The sequence below is a fragment of the Labrus bergylta genome, chromosome 6 (assembly GCF_963930695.1).
Source record: "Labrus bergylta chromosome 6, fLabBer1.1, whole genome shotgun sequence".
In the NCBI taxonomy this organism is placed as follows: domain Eukaryota; kingdom Metazoa; phylum Chordata; class Actinopteri; order Labriformes; family Labridae; genus Labrus; species Labrus bergylta.
Genome location: NC_089200.1, coordinates 29925503 through 29948598, shown reverse-complemented (window position 1 = coordinate 29948598; position 23096 = coordinate 29925503). Strand labels below are relative to the sequence as shown.

The following is a 23096-nucleotide window of genomic DNA, read 5'->3' as shown; positions in this document are numbered from 1 at the left end:
CCAGTATGTTTATCTGTACTTATCTGCCACACAAACAGTATAAAGCTTTAAAATGCTCTCGTTTTACAAAACCCCTCAGGCATCCTTATCTCTGCTCACAGGTTGATTTTGTCCGAGCTGACAGAGGGATCTGCTGAGGGCCAGGTGAGTACACAATGGAGTCAAACTGACACAGGATTTCCCCTCACACTGCCTGCTTTCCTTTCACCATCCTTCCCTCCCTCATTCTTTCCCTTGAACCGTAACCTCCTGTCTCTCCTCCCTCTGTATCTCAGTGGGATGATGCCTTCAGTGTCACTGTGGTGTAATAACTGTACATTTTGACCGGCAGATCTATTCAAACAGCAGGGCATGAGCAGAGTGAGTGAAGCTACATAAATGCTACCTATAGCTTAAAGGGCTGCCGATGACTAAAGTAAGGTTAAGTTACTTCATCTGTACCTGTAGGTAGACTTGGTTTAGTGAGTTGGCCTTCTTCTACACACACAATCAACAGCATGAGACAAATCAAGATGTGATAGACAACGTGATGACAGTGCTCAATACTAAAAGGGTAACCCATAGTTAAACAAGATCAAAATGAAACATCAGTAAACACTAGGTAAATAAACGCAAGACATAAATCAGTCAAATCAAGTTTAAATACAAATAAGATTAAAATGTGCAGGTATTCATTAAAGGCTTTATATGTGATTTTTTGATCCAGCAGATGTCGCCCTTGAGCTCCAGCATGAAACCAAAACAACTTGAGCTGCATTGTTGTGTTAGCATGCTAATGCTAGCGATCTTTATTATGCTGGTATCTTCACACTGCATGTAAATTTACCTGAAATGAGCGTGATCTAGAAACACAGTTAATCAGTGAGTACAGTATGTTATTCTTCTTTTCTCTAGTCCCTCAATTAAACAACTTTTATACTCGAGGGGAGGAGTCAGCTGGCCGTCTGGGCGATGTAAACAAACTCAAGATAGGACTCTGAAAACTCTGAAAACATCACAGACAGTGGGACTCGAGTGTTACACCCATTGTAGACAGTCATGACTCACAGAGTTATTTTCAGAGGATATACTTGATTTATATTACATTTAAGTGTGAAAAATCACATATAAAGCCTTTAATAGAAGACGAATAAGACAGAATTCTTTAAAAGACGTTCAACTACAGTGAAGCTATCAGAGGAGAAATTCAAGTTTGGTTTGCTGAAGATTCTTGGAAAAAGTGGAGGCAGAAAACTGAGAGAAAAATTAGAAAAAAATAAATATATAATGCACATGTGATACAAAGTTACAATATAATAAGAAAGCCTGAAAACATTCATTCACTCAGTTTATTGCACAATGCGTCTACTTATTGACAGGTTAGTATCGTCTAGTTGATGTCCATTAGACAAATGCCTCGCAGAAAGAGTCACACAGCGTCACTGAAAATGGTCTTAAAGAATATGATCACTTCTTAAGACCAGTTTAGACCTGATATAGTCATGTAGTTTTTCAGTCTTTGAATCGAAAACAAACATAACACTACCATCAATTTGTGCTTCCTGAAACACATCAGAGACCTGAAGTTGTCATCACAAAAACATGTCTACTCTTCTCAGGGGAAAAAAATCTGCAACAGAAATGTCATCTCTGTTGTCAGCTGATCTGGACTCCTCATACTTGGCCTTCTCCATGACCACCTTGTCATGCGTTCAGCAGTTATTTTAGATAACTACAGAAGAATGGGAAACAGAAACGTTCATTCTTAAATCATCATGCCCATATGAATGTGCTAAAACTACCAGACAATTAAATTACCAGTGTATTCATTCACTACATGTCAACACAGGTCATGTCTGTAGCATCTTTAGCATGCTCAGGGTTCCTTCATGGTTTCTCCTCCCCTCCCCCTCAGAGAGGAGACAAAAGAGAAAAAGTGATGTCAAAATGTTTACAGAGCGGATGATTGCCTGCAGCGCTCTCAGCTCTGCTGGTTAATGATGAACTCAAGAGTTGTGCTGCTAAAAGCCGACCTCATGCTCCTTCTCTCTGTGACAGAAAGCCTCAGAGACGATGTGAGGTGAGTGATGAAGATTACACCTTCATGTTCCTTCCATCCTCCCTGCATTAATGGATTACCTGCGTGTGTGTGTGGAGGTGTGAGGGGATCAGAGTGTGAGGCCGCAGTCAGCGAAATTCATCCCCCAAAGCAAACACACTGAGGGTTGTAATGACTCCCAGCATGCATCTGTTGTTCCACAATCACCTGCAAACATTTGAAATCAGCACAGCATAACAACATTAAACATGTCCACATAATTAATGTGTAAAAAAAAACAAAAAACTGGCAGCTGCTGACTTTGTGATTGGAGATTTTGTCAAACAATCCACTAGAAAAAACAAAGGGGGCAGTGACTTGATATCCAAAAAGTAAACAAGCTAAACCTACAAGCCCCGCATGTTTCACACTGATAATAAAGCATTCATTGTTGCTGGAGTTAAACAGGTTAAACCCCTTTAAGGTAAACGATTGGTTCACCCACATTAACAAAAAAAACATTTCTCTTTCTTAGTAGTAAAACTGAGAGTGATTCTATGAGAGGACTTAAGGTCAAACTGCTTTTGTAACATTGTGAGGTGAGAGTCATACAAAGTAAGCCTGAAAATGTAACCATACCTAAAAGACTCCAACAAGGAGGTGTATCTATGGTGACTGACAAAGTCAATGTACCCAAACTATTTAAACAAAAAAATCAGAAACAATGCAAATAAAAAAAACACAAACAACGGTCTTAAAACGTGCAATATTAAAAAAGGTGGCCTACTGCACTGTAAGTGAAAGAAGATGCTGCAAGAAAGGGAAACAACAACTGCATTAATGGGCAAACACACTGCAAATATTTCAACGATGCAAAGTCAAAAACTCTGAAAACACATGCAAAAAAACAAGAACAGAAAATAAAGCTGCCTCAAATCAGCTGTTCCAATCTACAGGCCTGGAGCACTTTGGTCGTGGAAGCTGGATACTCAGTGTTTTACTTTGTGGTAGCTTCTGAGTTTGTGTGTTTTTGACTTTGCATCATTTCTTGTATTTGCAGCATGTTTGGTGTTGGTGCAGTTTGTTTTGTCTTTCTGCAGCCCTTTCTTTTATTTACAGCGCATGTTTCGTTGTTGCATTATGTTTTTGACTTCTGCATGTTTTTCAGTTTCCCCTGATGGAAAGGGTCTGTGCTGTTTAAGTTCGATTGCAGCAGAGATATTTGTCAAATCTTCATGAGTGTTTGCACTCTGATGAAAACAACAACAACAACAACAACAACAACCTGAAGGAGCCGTTTAGTGACTTGAAAAGTAGTTCCAGGGACTTAAAAAGGTTCCTGTTACTTTTTGTGAAAACACAGATATACAGATATTTCCTTAGTCGATGGGAAACCTCATGCAAAACTTTTTTTTTTTTGCTGTGTGTCGAATGTGTTACATGTGTCATTTTGAAGACTGGCGTTGAGCAAGATGCTCCTCTGAATCCGCTCAGTGACCAACATTACTACAAACAACCAGATGTGACTGCTCATTATGTGACTGAAGCCCAGTGTTTCTGGAAGAGAGAGCGTGTTTGGCTCAAGGAGAATGACGATGAAAAATGTGTTTTGTTCAATAAATCTGTTGAAATGAGATTTTGTTGTCCCTGCAGTGAAACAGAGCAGAGGGATTAACTTTACAGGAGCGCTCTCCTCCTCCCTCCATCTGTACTTAACTGTCCCTGGCGTGGATACATTTTCAACATTCTGGCATGTAGCTTGGTCACTGTGTGTGTGTGTGTGTGTGTGTGTGTGTGTGTGTGTGTGTGTGTGTGTGTATGTGAATGTGTGTGTGTCTCTGGGTTATTGTGAGTGTACATGTCCCCTGAGAGGATTCGTTTTCACAGCTTGCTAGTGTGGCTAATAGCAGATTCAATTTGGCATCTATTTTAATCCCAAGGATGTGAAAGTCACAGCCACACTAATCATCAGTCCAGGCATCAATACCCCCCCACCCAACACACACAAACAAACACACATGCTTGTATGCATGTAGGTAAAAGTGCAGATTTTAACTGTCGAAATACAAATTTCAACAGGCTGATGTTCAATCTGACTCATGAAGAAAAGGGCACGTTTGTGATGAGGGACAGTATTCTGTGCATTCATTTGAGCCTAGATTAATAACTATTGTGTGATAATATCTTTTTTAATATTTAAGTAGCTTAACACCAGATAAAGTTGATAAAGCAAATGAAATGTGAGAGTGTATGAGGAATAAATATTTAGAACAAAAAGAAGACAAATATAGATGCAATATCTCAATTTATAGCAAGAAGACACATGATGCAAAAATACAATAAAGAAACAAATTAAATGCTAAATACTAATACTACTAATAATAATAATAATAAATGGTGTCTAAAATACAAAAAAGACATTTCTCTCGAGTGACCTCTGCAGACTGTGTCCTCGTTTCAGCTGCCGCTAGATGACGCTGTTGCTCCAATACTTTGACAAACAGCAGTCTGATGTCCAACACACCTACTTTCACTGATAACGACTGTCTGGCTAATTGCAGGGCTAAACGTCCATAAAGAGATATATATACAAATCCCCCCCCGCAGATCTTTCTTTAACATGAAACTTTGTTTTTTCTTTGATTTGTTTGATCGCTATTTAGTTTTATTTTCGTCTTTTGGTAGATGTAAGAAAACTATGACTTTACTATGATGGCCATGTGTCTGGTTTAACTAAGATTTATCTCTGCTGGTCCTGCAGGAAGCTGAAGGCAACCTGCAATCCTCATGCGTAAAAAGCTGCACCTTCACACCACATGAAAGACGGGCCTCCTCCTCCTCCTCCTGGGAGGAAACGGCAGCATCCTTTAAATCTAGATTGCACTGGACCCCCATCAAGCCATAAATCCAGGGGCAATTCAGTTCCGAGCCAGTCAATGGCGCTTATCTTGGATAAATATTTGCTGAGGCACAGGGACACCAAACAATGCTGATGTCTCGGTGGGAATTTCCACAGCTGATCAGAAACGTTGCACCAGTGAAAGAAAAGCCTTTGTGCGTAAATCCACTCCACTTAGCGAGACATTCCTAGGCTTTTATTTACACCGTTAAAGTTGCTCTGCAGAGAAGAGGTGTGTTTTTGATTGTGTTTTGCACACACAGGTATCAGGGCCCGTGACAAAACTTGCCTACTGTATCGCCCTGAGGGGTTGCGTGACTTGCACAAGGCGCTACTGCCCAAAGTAATAATTTGCAGAGAGCATCAAAAGTTCGGAAATAGAAGGCGTGAGGGGGGAAACCCACTGCCAGCACATGTATGCTCATGTAACATTTTGTTTTTAACAGCAACAAAGAGATCAAAATGCCCCTAAAATAAAGTTTACAATCTGTTATTTTAGACTTTGCAAGGAGCTGTGAAGAATTCTAGAGGCCAGGTCAGCTCTACAGAAGGATGTCTTTAAAGTTTTAGACTCCAACGTGAATATGTGCGCTCCCTGTGTGTGCGTTTTTTTTGTGATATGTAGAAGAAGTGGGCTGGTTCTGTGTCTTGGACTCTTCCTACAGAGCGCGCAGAGGGAAGAAGTTCGCACCAGTTTTTTTGCCTCCAATCCAGAGGAGGTTTCAATAGCAGCAGCGCGGCAGGGGAGGGACGCACTGCCAGCACTCAGAGGATCCCCTCTCACTCACTCACACACACTCTCACACACACTCCTGCCCACTGGAGACCAGTTAAATCCGCAAGAAAACTGCAAACACGCACCAGAGCGGTCGCCTAATGCGATTGATAGGCACCCAACAATAGAAGAGAAAACTGAAGGAACTACTGGACACTGCAGAGGACAACGTGTGTTTTCGTTTTTTTCTTTTTAATCGCTTTTACTTGTAAGGCACTTCATAGAAATCTTGGTGATATCAGAGTGGTTTTTAAGAGCGCCATCCTTCAGATTACTTCACCGTTTAGGACTGTGTAAGGTAAGTTTCATTTTGAAGTCTTTTTCGCATGATCTTTTGTCCGATCCAGAACTTCTAGGAACATCTAAGATCAGAAAAAATACTTCCTTTCTTCCTTTCCTGTAACTTTTCTCTGGCTGTTATTTTTTAAATGTGCGTAAACGCTCCATATAAATGCATAGCCGGACTCCCAGGGTAAAGTGGTGCCTTTGAATCGGCTGCCAGTGAGTGAGGGAGATAGAGGGAGAGGGAGAGGGAGAGGGGATGGTTTTTGCGGTTTACAACTCCGGGAAGCTAAAAAGTTTCAAACACATTTCTGTCAAGCCCGAACTCGCACGTTCTTTTAATCTCATGTTATTTGGGTTTTGGGATTTATATCTGAGCACATGGAGCGGTGCTGCTGCTGCTGAAGAATCGTGAATAACTTTGGGACGATCATTCTGCTTTTGTGCCTGAAAAGAGTTCCCATGCTCCCAGGGGTGACACAGCACCCAATACGACGATTTATCAATCACTATTTGTGACGGCTTGTGCGCAATAATCTCCATCCGTGCGTAAAAAAAGAAACGCTGCACAGTTGTTGTTTTTTTTTTATTAATGATGATAAATGTTTTTCATTCTGTCACTCCCGGGTGCTTTTACGCACCTGTAAGAGCACAGACGCATATGTCAGAAGCGCTTAATAAGAGCACGTTTTTTAAACTAAATTAAAGTAGTGATTTGCCAACGCTGCCTCTGATGTTAAGTTTGAAATAATCAAAGGCAGATTAATGACACTAGCTCATGTTAGAAGTTGTTTTTCCTCATCCGGCACCCTGTGAGGGTAGAGCCGTGTTTTCCTTCCCCGTTTAATGAGAGACATACCCGGAGTGGGGATTTGAATAACTGTATTTAGTAGCTGGGTGAAGCCACCACACTGCCTCCCTTCTACTTTCTCAGGAGAATGAATCATGAACAAAAAAAAAGTCTTAAAATGGGAAGGTCTGCGTCGCATACCGTAACTAAACCGTGATTTGCATATGAAAACTCTGTGGCTGAAAGAATTCCGCCAGTGTTGCTGCGGCCGTGTGCGTCCTAGAGAAGTAACAGGCTGCGGTGTGTATATACTGTCTGCTCCGCGCTGCCTTTTTGTCACACAGAGTCACTGGTGGAAGTTTAAGGACGTTAAGTTTTTTGCACTTCCTTCTTTGTTAAGTTATTCATCATATCCACACCTCTCCTCCTTTGCTCACCCGGGCGCATTCATTAAGCAAAGCCCCTCATTGTGCTCCTCAGATGGACACAAGCAGGAGGCAGAGCGGCTCACACTCGCTGCTGAACAGGCTCTCCCTTCAAGCACAACATAACGGCGCATGATGGACTCAGTTCCCACGATGCACCCATGCAGGCCCTGTGCGTGCGTGCATGCATGTGTGTGTGTGTGTACCCGGGATGATGGGCAGTGGGTGGATGGCTTTCCCATGGGGGCATTTTCCCCTTCTAATCTTTAATCAGTCTTTAAAGCCACAATGCCAGCACATCAGTCAGAGCCCCCCACCCCTCAATTCTATCTGAATGCTTTTTTACGCAGAAAGCGGCCCTGCGACCTGACCTCCCCACAGAGACATTCCAGGATGCAGCACTAAATGCAAGCTCCAGAGATGGGCCATAAAGAGGCTGGAAGGGAGGGGAGGAGTGGTGGTGAGAGAGGGGAAGGAAACTGGGCTCTCCTTTTTCATCATGCTATTGTGCCAGCGTTGGTGGTTGTGATGATTCAGAAACTCAAACTGTGAGTGATGTTGTGGATGGCGAGGAGACGGCCCGAAGTGATGATTTAGACTCTGCAGTGGAGGAATTCAATGGTTTTGGATGCACACACCAGATAAAAAAATCTCCATTCTTGGACAGGTTCCTTCACCACAGTCTCTACCAACTCATTAATGAGCTGTTTAACTGTCCAAGAGCACCAGACCTGCTTTCTTCTTTTCTGGGTTTGGCCGTGCTATAGAACAGGTCCGGGTCCTGTGTGGTTCCATCCTTGGCTCCCAGTCCCCACTACCCCACTTTCATGTACCCCACTCAGTCCAATCTCCACATTGGCCCTGAAGTGACAGCAGTGATGGAGCTCGCCACCAAGGACTCCACCGTAAATCTGCCTTCACAGTTCCTTTAAAGAAAACACACACGGAGGCTTCAGGTCCTGCCAGGCGTCTTGTTGGGTGGAATCCGAAATGTCTCTTTATTTGCGTTGAAATTAAACTGTCTTTTATTCCCTCCCGTTCTGTTAATGAGCTCCATGTGGCAGCAGGCAAGGAGGCTTATCCGTCTTGACAAGGAGCTGGAGGAGGGAAGGAGAGAGAGAGGGAGAGAGAGAGGGAGAGAGAGGGAGCGGTTAAATAAAGTGAGGGGAGAAAAGGGAGGTCAGGGGCAGTTGGGTCTCACAAATGCATGAGAATATATCTGCGATGTATGTTTGCTTTCTGCTGCAACACCACACCAAGGAGCAACCCCAGGGGGGCTTGGAAATGAAGCCAACCCTTAAGTGACAAAAAATGCAGTTCCCTTAAGTGTCCACTTGAAGCTGACTCCAAAAGTGAGTTGATCCCCATAGAGCTCCATGTTACAAAAATCCAACTTGACAGCATGAATAAACCTGTTTACAACCTGCAAAAAACAGTTTTGGTCTCTTTAGCTCATTCCGCTTTTCATGACAAACGAACAGCAGGTTGATTTTTTTAAATCAAATTCATGCAGTTAAGTTATATCAAAAGTTCCGCGTAATTTGAGGCATTTACGCTTGAGTTGACAGTTGGGAGCTGCCAGGTGTCATCTTAACACTGTTTGTGTTTTGGTGGCCTTTTTGACATCTTTATGTAAATATAAAACAAAAAAACCTGCTTTGCAATTTAGTGTACTAACTGTGCAAGCAGACTGTCAAAGAAGCATGCGCTGCATTGTTTCGTTTAGAGGAAATCAAGACTTATTCATCAACATAGTGCTAATAAGCAAGTATCTATCTGCACACTCCTTACTTGGCCTTTTAGCACCTTTAGTGTTTGTTGTTCATCAATTTATTGGTGGTTGCTTGTGCATGGGAGAAGTCAGGATTGTTGTGGGCTTATGCAGAGAAGACAGTGGCTATTTAAGTTAGCAAGGTGTGTTTAGTTCATCCAACACTCGCTCTTCCTTTGGAGATGTGGGTGAGCAGAGTGTCTCTTTAAGCTTCTTTAGTCTCAATAGATCAATGGCTCTTATAAGGTACAACCAGAACTAGAATCTAGCTCACCAGTTATTGAAATAGCCACAGTGGTAGACTTTATATTTTTGATTATTTGGCATTTACGAACCCCTCGCTCGTCTTCAGCTCTACCCTCCCGTTATAATATGGACATTTCTGGCTCTGACATTAAATTTATAGCTTAAAAAAAGGTAGACTAAAAATGAATGTGCATCGGTCTCGGTTGCTATGTCCGTTATTTTACAGTCTGGGAGCATTCATTGCCTGTGCTCTGTTGTAAAAGAAACCCCACAGTGTATTTGCAGAGTTGATCAGACGGCTCAGTTGTTGCATGGGTCTGGTATTTTTTTCTGCTTTAATCATGAGTAGATTGAGAATGATTTTAATCCTGCACATGATTGATGTTGGTGAAAACACTGAGTACATCTGGGGGATGTAAATCCCAGTGTGAACATTTTGTTTGGCTTTGCAAATGATTTGCTTTGAAATGACCCCAAATTAGAGCGGGGGGTCAAAGCTGTTATGCCGCTAATTCAAATCACAAAGGAATGGAGATTTTCTGCACGGTTATTTTTTGGTTCTTTCAGTTAAGGATTCAGACTCTTCATCTGTCAAAGACTCATGGGAAAAAAATGATCATCACCATTTCCTCTACTGGTGCAGGCTGCATTTGTCCTTTAATCCTATTACACAGATTCCACAGCCTGCCAATTCCAATATACAGGATTTTTTTTCCACCAGAAAATCCTCAGCAAATTCCACAAAAAAAGTGAAACACAAAACCTTCAGATTTATAAATAACAGATAAAAAGCAACAGCAAAACAAAGTTGACACGATTGCGGCTGACCTTGCCTTAAAATTATCCGTTCCTCAAATTGCGATCATACATTCTTCCCCTGTTCTAATTAAACATTAGAGTTTATTTGTTCCAGATGCAGCATTTTTTGATGTGTTATTTTGGTAAGGGAACTCTGTGGCATTGAGAGGGGAGCATGTAAGAGCAGAGACTGTGTGACCATGTTGACTCTACGCTGTTCCATGCAACCGCAGCGACCCAACACAACTGCTCTAAAATTCAGATGTCATCTCCCGGCAGTATATACTGTCAGTACTGAGTGGTTTGGTGCATGTGGGAGAAGTGGAGGGTTCAGTCATAGGGTTTAAATCAGCGGTGTCACATGTGAAGAGCACACATCAAATGTGCTAATGACAGTGGTGATAAAACCCTGACTGTATGAGTGATAGCAGACATTATGTGTGATGACATCAGTGTGGTGGACGCAGCGGGCCGGGGGGGCTCTGAGCGGCTCTGTACATACCCACCTCAGCGCTGTCTCGGGTATTAATAGACATGTCTTTGTTCCGACTGACACGCTTTCTGAAGTGGAATGGGACAAGCTGAGGCGATAAGGATCTCCCTCTCTGTGTTAGTCAAAACCTCAAAGTACCACTTAGGCGGCTTTCCTACTGCTCTCTGAAGTTTGGCAGAGCAGCGGGAGGCCGGGGCTCAGACAACGCAACAGACAGAGACACTGACAGGAGCTGTCAAAGGTTTTTTCCCTCCCACTGCATGTGTTCTTAAAGTTTGGCTTTGAATTGTTAAAATGCACATTTGAAAAAAATCTGTGAGTGTCATGTTACGTTTGTTTGAATCTGGATGGAAATACGATGCCGTTACTTTTAGGAAAACCTAGTTCAAAATACAGCTCCTTTTGCAGTTTGGACCTTTTCTCTTTGTGGGTGTGGCCAATAACATTGCACATGGCACAATCAGTGGAGTGGAGTTTGAATAGCTTTTTTCAGGATCAGAGAAGGAAGCAGATTTTGTAGAAGTCCTTTGTTATCTATGTAATTGTTAGCATTTAGCATTCCTATGTATTAGCTGAGATACCCTTATTTGTTCTTAAAGTTATTCATACAATGCTATACGTTGACTCTGTAGTGTCAGCCAGTGTGTAAGGAACATGCCAAGTATAGACCATTAAGGACCATCATTAATTTCCTGCAGCCAAAAACAGCCAACAACAATCGTTGGTCATTACCCGAAGCCATCAAGAGTTGCGAGCCGTCAAAGCTACGCTGGGCTTGCACAGCTCAAAAGATGCCACGTGCCTTTTCCTATGATTTAACTGCAGATAAGTTTAATTATAAATGTCGTAGGATGCCACATACAAACCAATTCTCAGGAAAGTTTACTTTAAAGCTCCCATGAGGAACTTTTGGTTTGTGTCAATTCTATCAAACGCTGTAGACCTCTTAGGTCTCTGCTGATCCTGTCCTGTACGTGTGACAGTAACCTTTACTCACAAAGTCTCACTGCTGTCTTTTAACAGTCGCTGGTTGTGAATATTTACGTGTAAACAAAGGCTCAACTCTGCAGCATTCAGCTGATCAATTCAAACGACACCTACCCTGCTTAAGCAGTTACAGACATTAAAAACGAGTAAACAGAATTAGTCAATCTTGTCACTGATAGGAGCTTTTTCTTTAGCAAGGCATATAGAACTATCACTATTAATGTCAGTCTGTTACATGACGAGTTAAACACTCCTTACAGGAGCTTTAATGAAGGCTATGTTGCATTTGCAAGTGCCTTATTATAAAGCTAAACTTGCCAAGAATAGATCACCAAGCAGCTGCTTTAAATTCCTGAAGCCAAAAAACCAGACAACCCTGGTGAACAACAAACATTTGTGAATGTTAGTTATTACCCAAGGCTATCAAGAGTCAGCCAGGGGTTGGGCATAAACTGCAGTGAAGCTGCATTTTTTTACTTTTGGATTGCCAAAGAAATTCTGGCAAAATTCTGGCAAATAAATTCTGAAGGATAACCCCTTCCAAATATACACCAGAAACAAGGAGAGTTTAGAATAACTTTAATGGAAATAAATGTCTAAATCTTTCTTAATGCTACGATTATGAATGCAAGTCCCTTAAAGAGTTGATTTCAGGTAGACGTCGCACTTTGACACTAGTCTCTCAAAGTAAAACAAAGCTGTCCTTCAGTAATCTTAAGAGTTCTGAACTTGTGCAGACATGTCTACAACTGATCTCCATTCAGATATTCCGCCCAAAGTTGATTCGTTTTTTAATTATTTGAGGTATTTCTTACCAAAAACAAGTATTTTCTTTGGTTTGGAAAATCTGTTTGTTCTCCTTGAACTCTCTTGCCCACATTGTGGCAGGGCAAACGGTTGGACAGGGAGGGGTGCATGTGAACGAAATGTGAACAAGCTGAAGGAAGCACTGTCCCTGTAAGAACACAGAGCTGAGAACAACAAGCTCAGAGGACTCAGACAGGAATTACTCTCTGATATATTTAGTTTTTTGTTAGGATATATTATACGTTTAAATACATAGTTTGAAGGCTAGTGTGGATTTGGGTTTTCCAGAAAGAACATTAAAGCAGAAATATGTTAGTTTGTGGAGGTTCATGCAGGCCTGATTTCTCTGGTTTCACTTATCTGTGAGTGAGTGAGTGAAGAGGAAGAGATGGGCAGAAGTTAAAAGGCTGTAGTGTTTGTGTACAAGTGAGAAAGAGATTAATTGTTGATGAAAAACTGTGATCAGGATAAAGAGACATGGGGGGGAAGGTTAGAGAAAGGGAGAGGGAGAGAGGGGTCATTAAAAGGACACATCTCGCTTGCAGTAAATGGCAGTAAAGTATCTGGCTAATCTGCCATCATTACACTGATTAAATCACTGGGGATTTGGCGTTCCCATCAGCTGCAATCAATGGGGCAAAATCAATAGACAAGGGGATACGTGAGAGGCTTTCAGCCACGGTCAGCTGCACCTCTTCATCCTGAGCCCCAGCTCCATCTGTGGACTGCACGGCTAAACATTTTTATACTCACAGCAGTAAAACTGAAACGACATGGATTTGGGGATTTTTTATGGTTAAGCGTTTTGTGAAATAATGCGGTTCCCTGCAGTTTCTAGCAATGTCTTTTCCTTCACACGTCTGTTTAAATCTAATCCCCGTCCTCCCTTTCTCTCTCTGTGGCCCAGAGTACTTATTCAGTCTTTGACTTTTTGTCTCTCTCGCTCAGTGATTTACTCAAAGGTGGTATCTGTGGTGCCGCCATGTTTTAATTTTAAATGTTAATTGAGGTTAAATCCAAAAGGAAAAGAGGGAAAGAAAACACATTTATACATAAAATAAAATATGTAGCGGGGGAAAAAACCATTAAAACAGTGTAATGTTTGTTGCCAAAGCCCAGTGTCGCCAAGGAGAACTCTCATTAAGAGCTGTTTGTGTTTTAAGCTAACGCCAGAATGAAAGGAAAGAAAAAAAGCAATTCAGAAGTTCCCAGGCAAAAAAAATGACATTCTGGACAGATTGAAGGCAAAGTGCCATCAATAATGATTGATAATGTGCATTAGGTAAAGACTTTTAGAGAAGTACAGTAGTTGTTTACTTAGTTACTACAACATATCTAAATATTAGTTCATAGCAAGGAAAAAGGAGAAACACGCTGCCTCGGTTAAAAGTTATTTTAGTTTTCACTGTAAATAAAGAGTTGAACATTTTGGAAAGCAGACCTCTTTGGAAAGAGTTCAACAAGAAGTTTGATACGACTTTCATGTCTATATGTTTTGTATTGCACTAAAAACCAGACGTTGACTAGCTTAGCTTAGCATAATGAATGAAAAAGGGGTGTAAAAACATTGCATGTGATTACATGGACTTGAGTATATGGGCCGTTTATGAGCCTGATCCTAGTTTTAATCATATTCAGGATATGGCATTGACATTCACAGACAAACCTGGTTATTTATATCCCTGTAAAACCAGTATCTCAGCTTCTGATTACCACATCTCATGTGTGCAGGCGCCTGTGATGTTATTTTTTTTACAACATTTTACTGACGCAACAAATTTTGCAATCTGAGAAAAACTAGACCACTGCTGTGGCTTATTGCGTGCTTAGCACTATCAATGTTAACATGGCGTTGCAGAAAAGGTGTATCCACCTCATTTATAGTATGCAGAAGAGAGCTCCAGAAGACGCTCTTGTTGCAGCTGCCATGACTGTTTTGCTTATTCATCACTTGGCTGAAGCCGTGCCTGCTCTGGTAGTCGGTAGCTTCCAGAAACCGGGGTAAAGGCGTATACATGCCACAGTATCCCGTTTTCTTTCAGAGTTCACGAGGTAGCAAAATCAGGTTTCTTAAAATCGAGATACGGATACATTCTGGTTACTGAGGATCAGGATATGATGTTAACATGATCGAAATACTCAATTCCATGTAAACACACTCATTGTTTATACTTTGTAAAATAGAAATCCTTAACAAGGCTTTATTAAAAAAGAAGAGCTACTCTTTCATATTTTTCTTTCAATAGTCTATACATATACGCTTAGCTTAACTTAAAGACTACAATCTTGGGTTTACAGCTTGCTAGCTTACTCTCTCAGAGGTTACAAATATTAGCTGGGCATTGTCTCTGTGTCATATTATCATTTTGACGTTTTCAGAAACATTCTTGCCTGTTTTCCTTCTGCGAGTTAGATAGGAAAGGTTGGGAACACTCACATCTCCACATTAACTAAAGAGCTGAAGACAGGAGCTGATTAGCTTCCTTTAGCTTAGTTTAGCTAAGACTAGCTTAGTTTGTTGTAAATAATGGAAATCTAGGAAGACAGCTAACCCGGGCTCTGTTAAACATTTAAAAATGTGCTTAACAACAGCTCTACAATGTACTATTTATCAAATTAAACCTTGAATGTTTAAGTCATAGAAAAAGTCAATGTTAAATTGAGGAGTTGTGGTTTAAGTGAAGGTTGGATGATGTACTATTTCTTACCTGATGTTGGTGATTCTTCCTGTAGTCATGAACTTTTACCTCTGGATAAAGCCAGTCTGGTTGTTTTAAATCTTTATGCTATGCTAAGATAGTCAGCTGCTGGTTATTTCCAGTTTTATATAAACTGTACTGGTGAGAGAGAAGTTTTAGTTCTAACTTTCCTTTAGAAGACAAATTTGTGTTTCACTCATATCAAACTTTTCCTCCTAAATCTAAAGTAACTCCAAAATAAAACTCTGTGCTTCTGGCTGTTCCTGTTAATGAAACTGATGTATTTCTTTTTCTTTCTTTCAGAATGAGGCAGTGTAAGAGTTGGAGTGTGTTGCTGCTGCTGTTGGTGATGGGACTCGGAGCCATGGCTCAAAAACTGCCGACGAGAGACGAAGGCCTCTTCCAGATGCAGATCAGGGACAAGACGATGTTCCACGACTCCTCTGTCATCCCGGACGGAGCCGAGATCAGTGGCTACCTGTTCAGAGACACACCCAAGAGGTAAGACAAACAGCGTCTGAATAAGCTGCACAATCCTGGTGATTAAAACTGTCAACATGTTGTAAAAAGACGCCAAATCCACCATGTGCTGACTGCAGAGGATCACTTACTGTAAACCGAGAGGAAACATGAGATGTTGATCTGAAACGTGAGCCATTAAGGTTGATGCAGAAGTAAATAATAGATGAGAAAGTCGTGTTTGTGTAACTGAGATCTCAGACAGAGAGAGAGAGAGAGAGAGAGAGAGAGATAGATGATATCACTGTTTGCCACAGTCCCAAACTGCTCGATCATTTAGCCAACATAATATTTTGGATAACACCAGCGTGTCATGAAGTAACGTCAATATCAGCTCCTAAGACCTATTATTTTCACATACAGGTACTATTTTGTGGTGGAGGAAGACAACACACCCCTGTCGGTGACCATGACACCTTGCGACGCTCCTCTGGAGTGGAAACTCACCCTGCAGGAACTGCCAGAGGAGGCCAGCGGAGAGGGATCAGGTATAATACTGTAGACATCACGCAGGCTGCATTAAAGGAGGTTAATGACACGTTCTGTGGAAATATCACTCACTATCCCCCCCACACACAATTAACCAACGCAGTGATGTTAGGCTTTGTGTTTTAGTGGGTTTTAATTAAGTCACAGTCGTAGTGTCTAGTCTGACCACTTATGATGTCTGACTCGGCCCAGGCTGACGGCTATAATTTCAGAGGAGGGCTCCTCTCTAGTCACCCTCCTGAATCAAAGCCATTATGTCCCTTTAGTTAAGACGTCTTGCTTCTTTTCAAGGTAAATCCTGCATTCTGTCTGTCTGTCTGTCTGTCTGTCTTCCTTCCTTCCTCCTCACCTCTCCCTTATATCTTTTTTTAATCTCAACTTTCTCCACCTGGAGGAAATCCTCTGGGCACAGGGGAACAAAGCAGTGGGTTAGATCATACATGTGTAATGTGAGAATATATTTGCATACCAACACATGTGCACCTGCATGTGTGTTTGTTCTTCTGTCAGTTCTAATAACACAAGATGATTTATTGGGTTTTAACACTGTTGAACACACAGATGTCAGAAGAGCACACTTTTTTTTACTCTGCTAGAAAAAAGGCCCTGGTGAAAGTAGACATACTGTTTCAACTTCTTTACTGAGGTTAAGAAATAAGAGTCCTGGTTTCTCAAAGTGCTCACAGAAGTGCAAAAGTGTCCCTCTGAAGGACATTTATTATTTTTACTGACAGCTAACTGAGCCTCAATGTTTAATTTAAATAATTTATAATTCAAAACAATGGAGATTGCTTTGATGTTAAAATTGTACATTTGGTTAAGTTCCTCCGTGTCACAACAAATCACTCAGGCCATGGATATTGGTTTTACTTGGTCTGTATTGGGAACTTGAATGGACAATCCTCTGGTTCCCAACTTAAGTCCTAAATGCACCCCGATTTTTTTTGTTTGGTAAATTAGCCAAGGAACCACCCTCGTCGTGTTATTTGTTGATATTGGGAAAGCAGTGGGCATAGATGCTAAATGAACATTTGATTGGTTAACCCTAACCCTCCAAAATGCAACAGCTTATTTTAATGTATTGGTAGAAAGTGCAAATGTATTTTGTGAAAAAAAAAAGGTAGGCTTCAAATTAAAAGTTGTGAGAGAAATAGATACATGAATGTTTATTTGAAGGTCTTGTTGTATTTGGACTTTTTTTTTACTTGAAATAAATGACAGACAGAAGGGAATGGGCATTTCTGTGATGTGAAGAAAATGTTAGACATGGTCGGTTAACTTCTGGTCTGCTGTGGGTGATATACAAGCCAAGAAATCATCTTTTCTTTGTGTTTTTTGTCTAATAAATTTGGGATGTTGGAAAGCAGTGGGCAAAGTTGCAAAGTAAAAAATGTAAATGTGATTCAATTTAGTGTATTTGAACTAGCGCTTTATGAGACATGTAAAGAGAAGAAAATAAAGATATTTTGGTTAAAATATGACTTAAAAGTCAAAATTTGTGGAAAATAAAGCTGAGTGCAGATTCCTAAAAACTCATATTAAAACGTCTTCGAGGAACCTTTGATTTGTGCCGATTTTAACGATGTTGTGGATGAGGCCTCTTGTTAGTTTGGTTAGCTTGTCCTTTTCATGTGTAAGAAGTGTTTCTTTTGTAGACAAGTTTATTAAGAAGCATCACCATTAATTTCAGTCTCCTGTACATGGTTATTAACCTAGTACATTTGTGAATATATGGATGTTGCCTTAAAAGAAAAGCCTTCAAGTTGAAGCAGGAGAATATGACTTGGCCCTAACCCCTAACCCCCCGCACTGCCAACAGCTCACCTCTGACTTTAGGAAATGATTCAGGGCTGAACCAGTGAACTACTTCCTGTCTTTGCAGCTCTTTTTTTGTTGAATGTCTGCTGTGGGAGTTAATCTTTGATCGTTAATTTTTCGTACACCGCCGAGCACGCTCTCTGGTTGACAAACATAATATTATGCTTGGACTGTCTCTCTCATGTAGAAGCCACAAGGCTTGCCTTTGTAGCACAGTTCCCCCGGAAAACCGAGTGAATGCTGCTCTGTGATCTTTGGGGATGTTTGGAGTAAAAACATGGCTGCCATGTGAGCGGCTAATCGTGCGTGAGGCTCGCAGAGCTTCATGACCTCACAGCATCAACACATTAAAACCTTTTTTTATATGCTGTAGTATGTTAGGACGTTTCAGTGATATATTTCCTGTTATTTAAACCTTTTGACACAATCTTAACTTTTTTTAGTTTACCTAGGCTTTACCCACATAGAAACACAACATGTACATAAACAATAAAGTTGAAATATAATCTAAAATCTATTTACTTATGAAAAGGGAATAGAAAACTCACATGTGCATAAATATCAATAGTGCAAAAACCAGCATGAAAATGAACACTGTATCAAATAGTGGACAACAGAGTTTAGAAATGAGAGGTAAAACACAATGATACTAATTGTACATACAACATTAACTTAACTAACTCTTTTTCATTGCTGTGACTCCAGGGAGTCACTGTGGGGAGGCTTATCCACAATGCACATAAAGGGTTAAATTAGCTTGTGATTAAACACAATTAAAGAAAATAATGCATTTATTTCAGACCTTATTTAATCGCATTAACTAGTTAATGCTGACAGCCCTATTTCAAACATCTCCTCAAAGCATGCTCCATTTATTTTTCATAAATATATAATCAGATATTGTTGCTTCAAATACTCTCCTCTAAACTAACCGTTGATACCTTTCATTTGTTGTCTTCTTTTGTAGCCAGTTAAAAAAGGCAGAACTATCTGGTCCTTTACAGCGTTTTTCTAATTGACTTTTAAAAACAATACATGTCCTCTAGAGAAGGGGTCTCCAACAGGTAGCTCGGGAGCTACTGGTAGCTCGTCGGCAGGTTTCCAGCAGCTCGCCTATAGGTTGACCGACTGTGTTAAAAATAAAAATAAAAATCTGACGACGGTAAATGCACCTCTTCCCACTATTCATATATTTGGCCCATAAAAACAAGTATGAAGTACTAATGTTTTCTTGGACATTGATGTGAAATTAAGATTATTGATAAGCATTGGCTTATTGCAATTTCACACATGTGCAAACAGTAGCTTAATTCAGCTGAGCTATGTAAATAAATACAAGCGATTTGATGCAAGTAGCCCTTAGCCACTTTCATTTTTTTAAACTGTGTTTTGAAGTTATTCTAGATTAAAACTAATGGATATGAAAAGGATTGCAGATATCAAAACTATCACAGGATGTTTTTTTGATACAGTGTCATTGTTTTTGTCTTCAAGGAGTTCCTGAACCTCTGGACCAGCAGAAGCAGCAGGTGACCGTAGACGAGGGGACGGAGCTCTTCACCTACAAGGGGAACGACGTGGAGTCCTACGTGGCCACGAGCACGCCCTCCGGCCTCTACCAGCTGGAACTCCTGTCCACAGAGAAGGACAGCAACTTCAAGGTGTACGCCACCACCACTCCAGAGTCGGACCAGCCGTACCCGGAGCTGCCCTACGACCCCCGGGTGGATGTGACCGCGCTGGGACGCACCACGGTCACGCTGGCCTGGAAGCCGACTCCGACGGGCTCTCTGATGGGTCAGCCTGTTCAGTACTGCGTCGTCATCAACAAGGAGCACAACTTCAAGAGCATGTGTGCAGCCGAAGCTAAGATGAGCACCGACGACGCCTTCATGCTGGCGCCGAAGCCTGGCCGAGACTTCAGCCCGTTTGACTTTGCGCACTTTGGCTTCGTTCCCTCAGACAACGGTTTCAACAAAGACAGAGGCCTCATGAGTAACAAGATTTCACGCTCGTACACGATCAAGCCCAAAGCGTCGGACATTCAGAAGGTGTGCATTGGCAATAAAAACATTTTCACCGTGTCCGACCTGAAGCCGGACACGCAGTACTACTTTGACGTGTTCGCAGTGAATTCCGCGACCAACACGAGCACGGCATACGTGGGGACATTCGCCCGCACCAAAGAGGAGGCACGTCAGAAGACGGTGGAGCTGAAGGACGGCAAAGTGTCGGACGTTTTCATCAAGAGGAAGGGCAGCAAGTTCCTGCGCTTCGCTCCCGTGTCTTCCCACCAGAGGGTCACCCTGTTCGTCCACACATGTCTGGACGCCGTGCAGGTGCAGGTGAGGCGCGACGGGAAGCTGGTGCTCTCCCAGAACGTGGAGGGGGTCCGGCAGTTCCAGCTGCGCGGAAAGCCGAAAGCCAAGTACCTGATCCGCCTGCGGGGCAGCAGGAAGGGCGCCTCCACCCTGAAGGTGCTCGCCACCACCCGACCCAGCAGCAAGCAGCCCTTCCCGTCGCTGCCGGAGGACACGCGCATCAAGGCGTTTGACAAGCTGCGCACGTGCTCCTCCGCCACCGTGGCCTGGCTGGGCACGCAGGACCGCAACAAGTACTGCATCTACCGCAAGGAGGTGGCCGACAACTACGGCGAGGAGCAGCGGCGCCGGGAGCAGAACCAGTGCGCCGGGCCGGAGACCCGCAGGAAGTCGGAAAAGGTCCTGTGCAAGTACTTCCACAGCCCGAACCTGCAGAAGGCCGTGACCACAGAGACCATCACAGGTCTGGAGTCGGGCAAGACCTACCTGCTGGACGTTTACGTGGTGGGACACAGCGGGCACTCGGTGAAATACCAGAGTAAACTGGTGAAAACAAGGAAGTACTGCTAAATGACTCTGCAAAGAATAAATCTATTATAAATATATATATTAAATAAGTTTATTTAACTCTAAGTGATATTCTACTAAGGAGTGTATACAGACTACTCACACAGCGGACGGGCCTGTGGCAGTGACTGAACTGTTTTGTAGAGAGAGAAATCCACCTGTATATTTATGTTTACATTTCATTGTGGCACCTCAGGGTGGCCCCGTAAGCGTGAGGTGTCCTTCATTTCCTAGGCTTGACATCATCATGTCGCCACTGGGGGAGGCAGAACTTCAGAGATCACTTTTCATCTCGTTGGGTTTCTTTGTTTGCTGCATGACATTTTGCTTTTGTCTGTGTTTCTTCAGTTTCACATCACGTTGAGCGGAGGAGGTGCAGTAGCTCCCTGCGTTGTATAGAGCTCTCTCTCTCTCTCTCTCTCTCTCTCTCTCTTGCCTATTCACTACATGTTTTAGAAGGAACTTAAATTATTTCATACTTTTTTGTCTATTTTTGATTGTTTTTTTTATTGATGACAGTAATAACTGTTACGAGGAAATTCCAGTTTCGATGAGGAAGCTGTCGTAGTTCGGACATTCCCCTTGTGTATCTCAGCCAGTGTTTGCTCTAGAGAGCCCATCCTGTAAATGTGTTCTGTGCCTGAGATCTGTGTTATTATCACTGTATCGCTGTGTGTGTGTCACATGTACAGAGTTGTCCTGCCAATATTCATGTACATAAACACTAAATATAGAAACAAGTAATCCCTCTGTCACCCCGGGTGTCATGTTCTTTTGCCAAGCAGTTAACAACACAGTCGAGGCTCGATGGATGAAAGAGCGCAGTGCAGAGTTGTGTTTATGGACTAAGACACTTAAATTAGGATTACATAAGAATGACTCTGTACTCATGATTGGAGATGATAACTTGACCACAAAGACAGACATGAAGTAGGATGATGTGTTCACTGGAAAAAAAAACTCATTTCATTTCTCCAGATCAACCAAATAATAGGTTTTCATTCTCATAGACAGTAAAACAAATCTGTACACTGTAGTTTACTTCTAAGAAATCAAAAATTATGATCAGAGATGGAAGTAAAACAAAACCCCATAGCCTTAACTTGCACACTGAGTCTTTTTTTTTCATTGACAGAAATTGCCACATGGTTAAAAGAAATACCATCTCATGTTGCGTTTGCACACTGACTCTAAAACTTTCTTCTGTCATATTTGTTTCGGAACAGGTTGGGTTTTCTTTAGAGGGTTGTTTGACTATTCAGAGCCACCGTACATGCAAACATCATCAAGCAAAATGGCAAACATCCTGCCAGCCGCTCTTTCTTGGTCATTTCCCTTCAATTTGACTTTCTGCTGCTTCAACTGGACTTGTCCAGTTAAACAACAGTATGTAGGCTAACGTTAGCATATTCATGTTTGCAAACTTGTATTAGATGTTGTTGAGTGACTTACGTTACTGAGTTTGTGACTTTCTAATATTTCATTACTTGTGCTGCATAGATGCTGTCTCTAAAAGCTCAGTAAACGTTTCACATTCTGTGATAAAACCTTTGAGTTTTCTGTTTGAATTTTCCAAAAATTAAGAAACTTTATTTTGTGTTTATTTAGCTGACTCTTGATGAGTATGTCTTATTCTGTAAAGATCTTAAAACTGGCTAGCTCATGCATTAGCCTTGGAAGCCACTTTTGCAGCTTTCTGCAGGATCAATAGTGATGAGGTTAATATTGTCTAGTGGAGACAGGCCCTAATAAACCAACACCAATACATAAGTAAGATGACATTAATCTATTTGAAGAAAGTGACCTCAATCCCCATAACCCAATGTATTAGCCTTTATAAATAAAATACACATATAACCAACCTGTCACAGAGGTTATGGGATAATCCAGGATTGATTTTCCAATCCCCAACTTCTATCCACCCATTGGGAGGTCACACATGGTTGAGTTGTGTTTTCTTCAGAGCTCTTGCTGTCCAGTGTACTGAACTGGCAAATGCACCATGCCCTGCAAAATGTCTCTAAGAAAAATGTAAACATAGACTTTCAGGGTTCAAGAGCTTTCTAATGTTGCAGAGAATATGAGGTGTAAAGAGAAAGAATGGGGGTATGCCTTTGTTATAAAAAACACAGTTTTTCTTTAAGGGGGGAAGAAGCTTGGATAAAATACTAATAAAAAATGATAATTCCTTCTCTATCCTCGCTAATTCAAACGAAAATACAAATGACACTAACCAGGCCATTGTCTCCTTAGCAATCTTCCTGTCTAACTCCCATTATACAAAAACATACAATTAAAAAAACAGGCTCCGATCTTGCTAGATTGGATGACTGGCAAATTCTATTTAACCATTAGACAAAGTGAACCACAAATAAGCAAAGAGAAAACCCAGA

General features: G+C 41.6%; 1 protein-coding gene across 1 annotated transcript; it reads left to right on the top strand.

The window, feature by feature from the left end:
- The first annotated feature begins 5577 nt into the window (after positions 1–5577).
- On the top strand, positions 5578–21458 carry ndnf (neuron-derived neurotrophic factor). The gene is made up of 4 exons (XM_020630716.3): positions 5578–5989; positions 15293–15490; positions 15872–15996; positions 19310–21458. Exons 2-4 carry the CDS (start codon positions 15294–15296, stop codon positions 20704–20706), a joined length of 1719 nt encoding a protein of 572 aa, XP_020486372.1. The 5' UTR covers positions 5578–5989; position 15293; the 3' UTR covers positions 20707–21458.
- The last annotated feature ends 1638 nt before the right edge of the window (positions 21459–23096 follow it).

What these genes read in the sequence shown, in the direction of transcription:
- ndnf (XM_020630716.3), top strand. Translation starts at nt 15,294, where the DNA reads ATGAGGCAGTGTAAGAGTTGGAGTGTGTTGCTGCTGCTGTTGGTGATG. An exon ending in TTCAGAGACACACCCAAGAG is followed by an intron (nt 15,491 to 15,871) that starts GTAAGACAAACA and finishes TTTCACATACAG; the next exon opens with GTACTATTTTGTGGTGGAGG. An exon ending in GGCCAGCGGAGAGGGATCAG is followed by an intron (nt 15,997 to 19,309) that starts GTATAATACTGT and finishes TTTGTCTTCAAG; the next exon opens with GAGTTCCTGAACCTCTGGAC.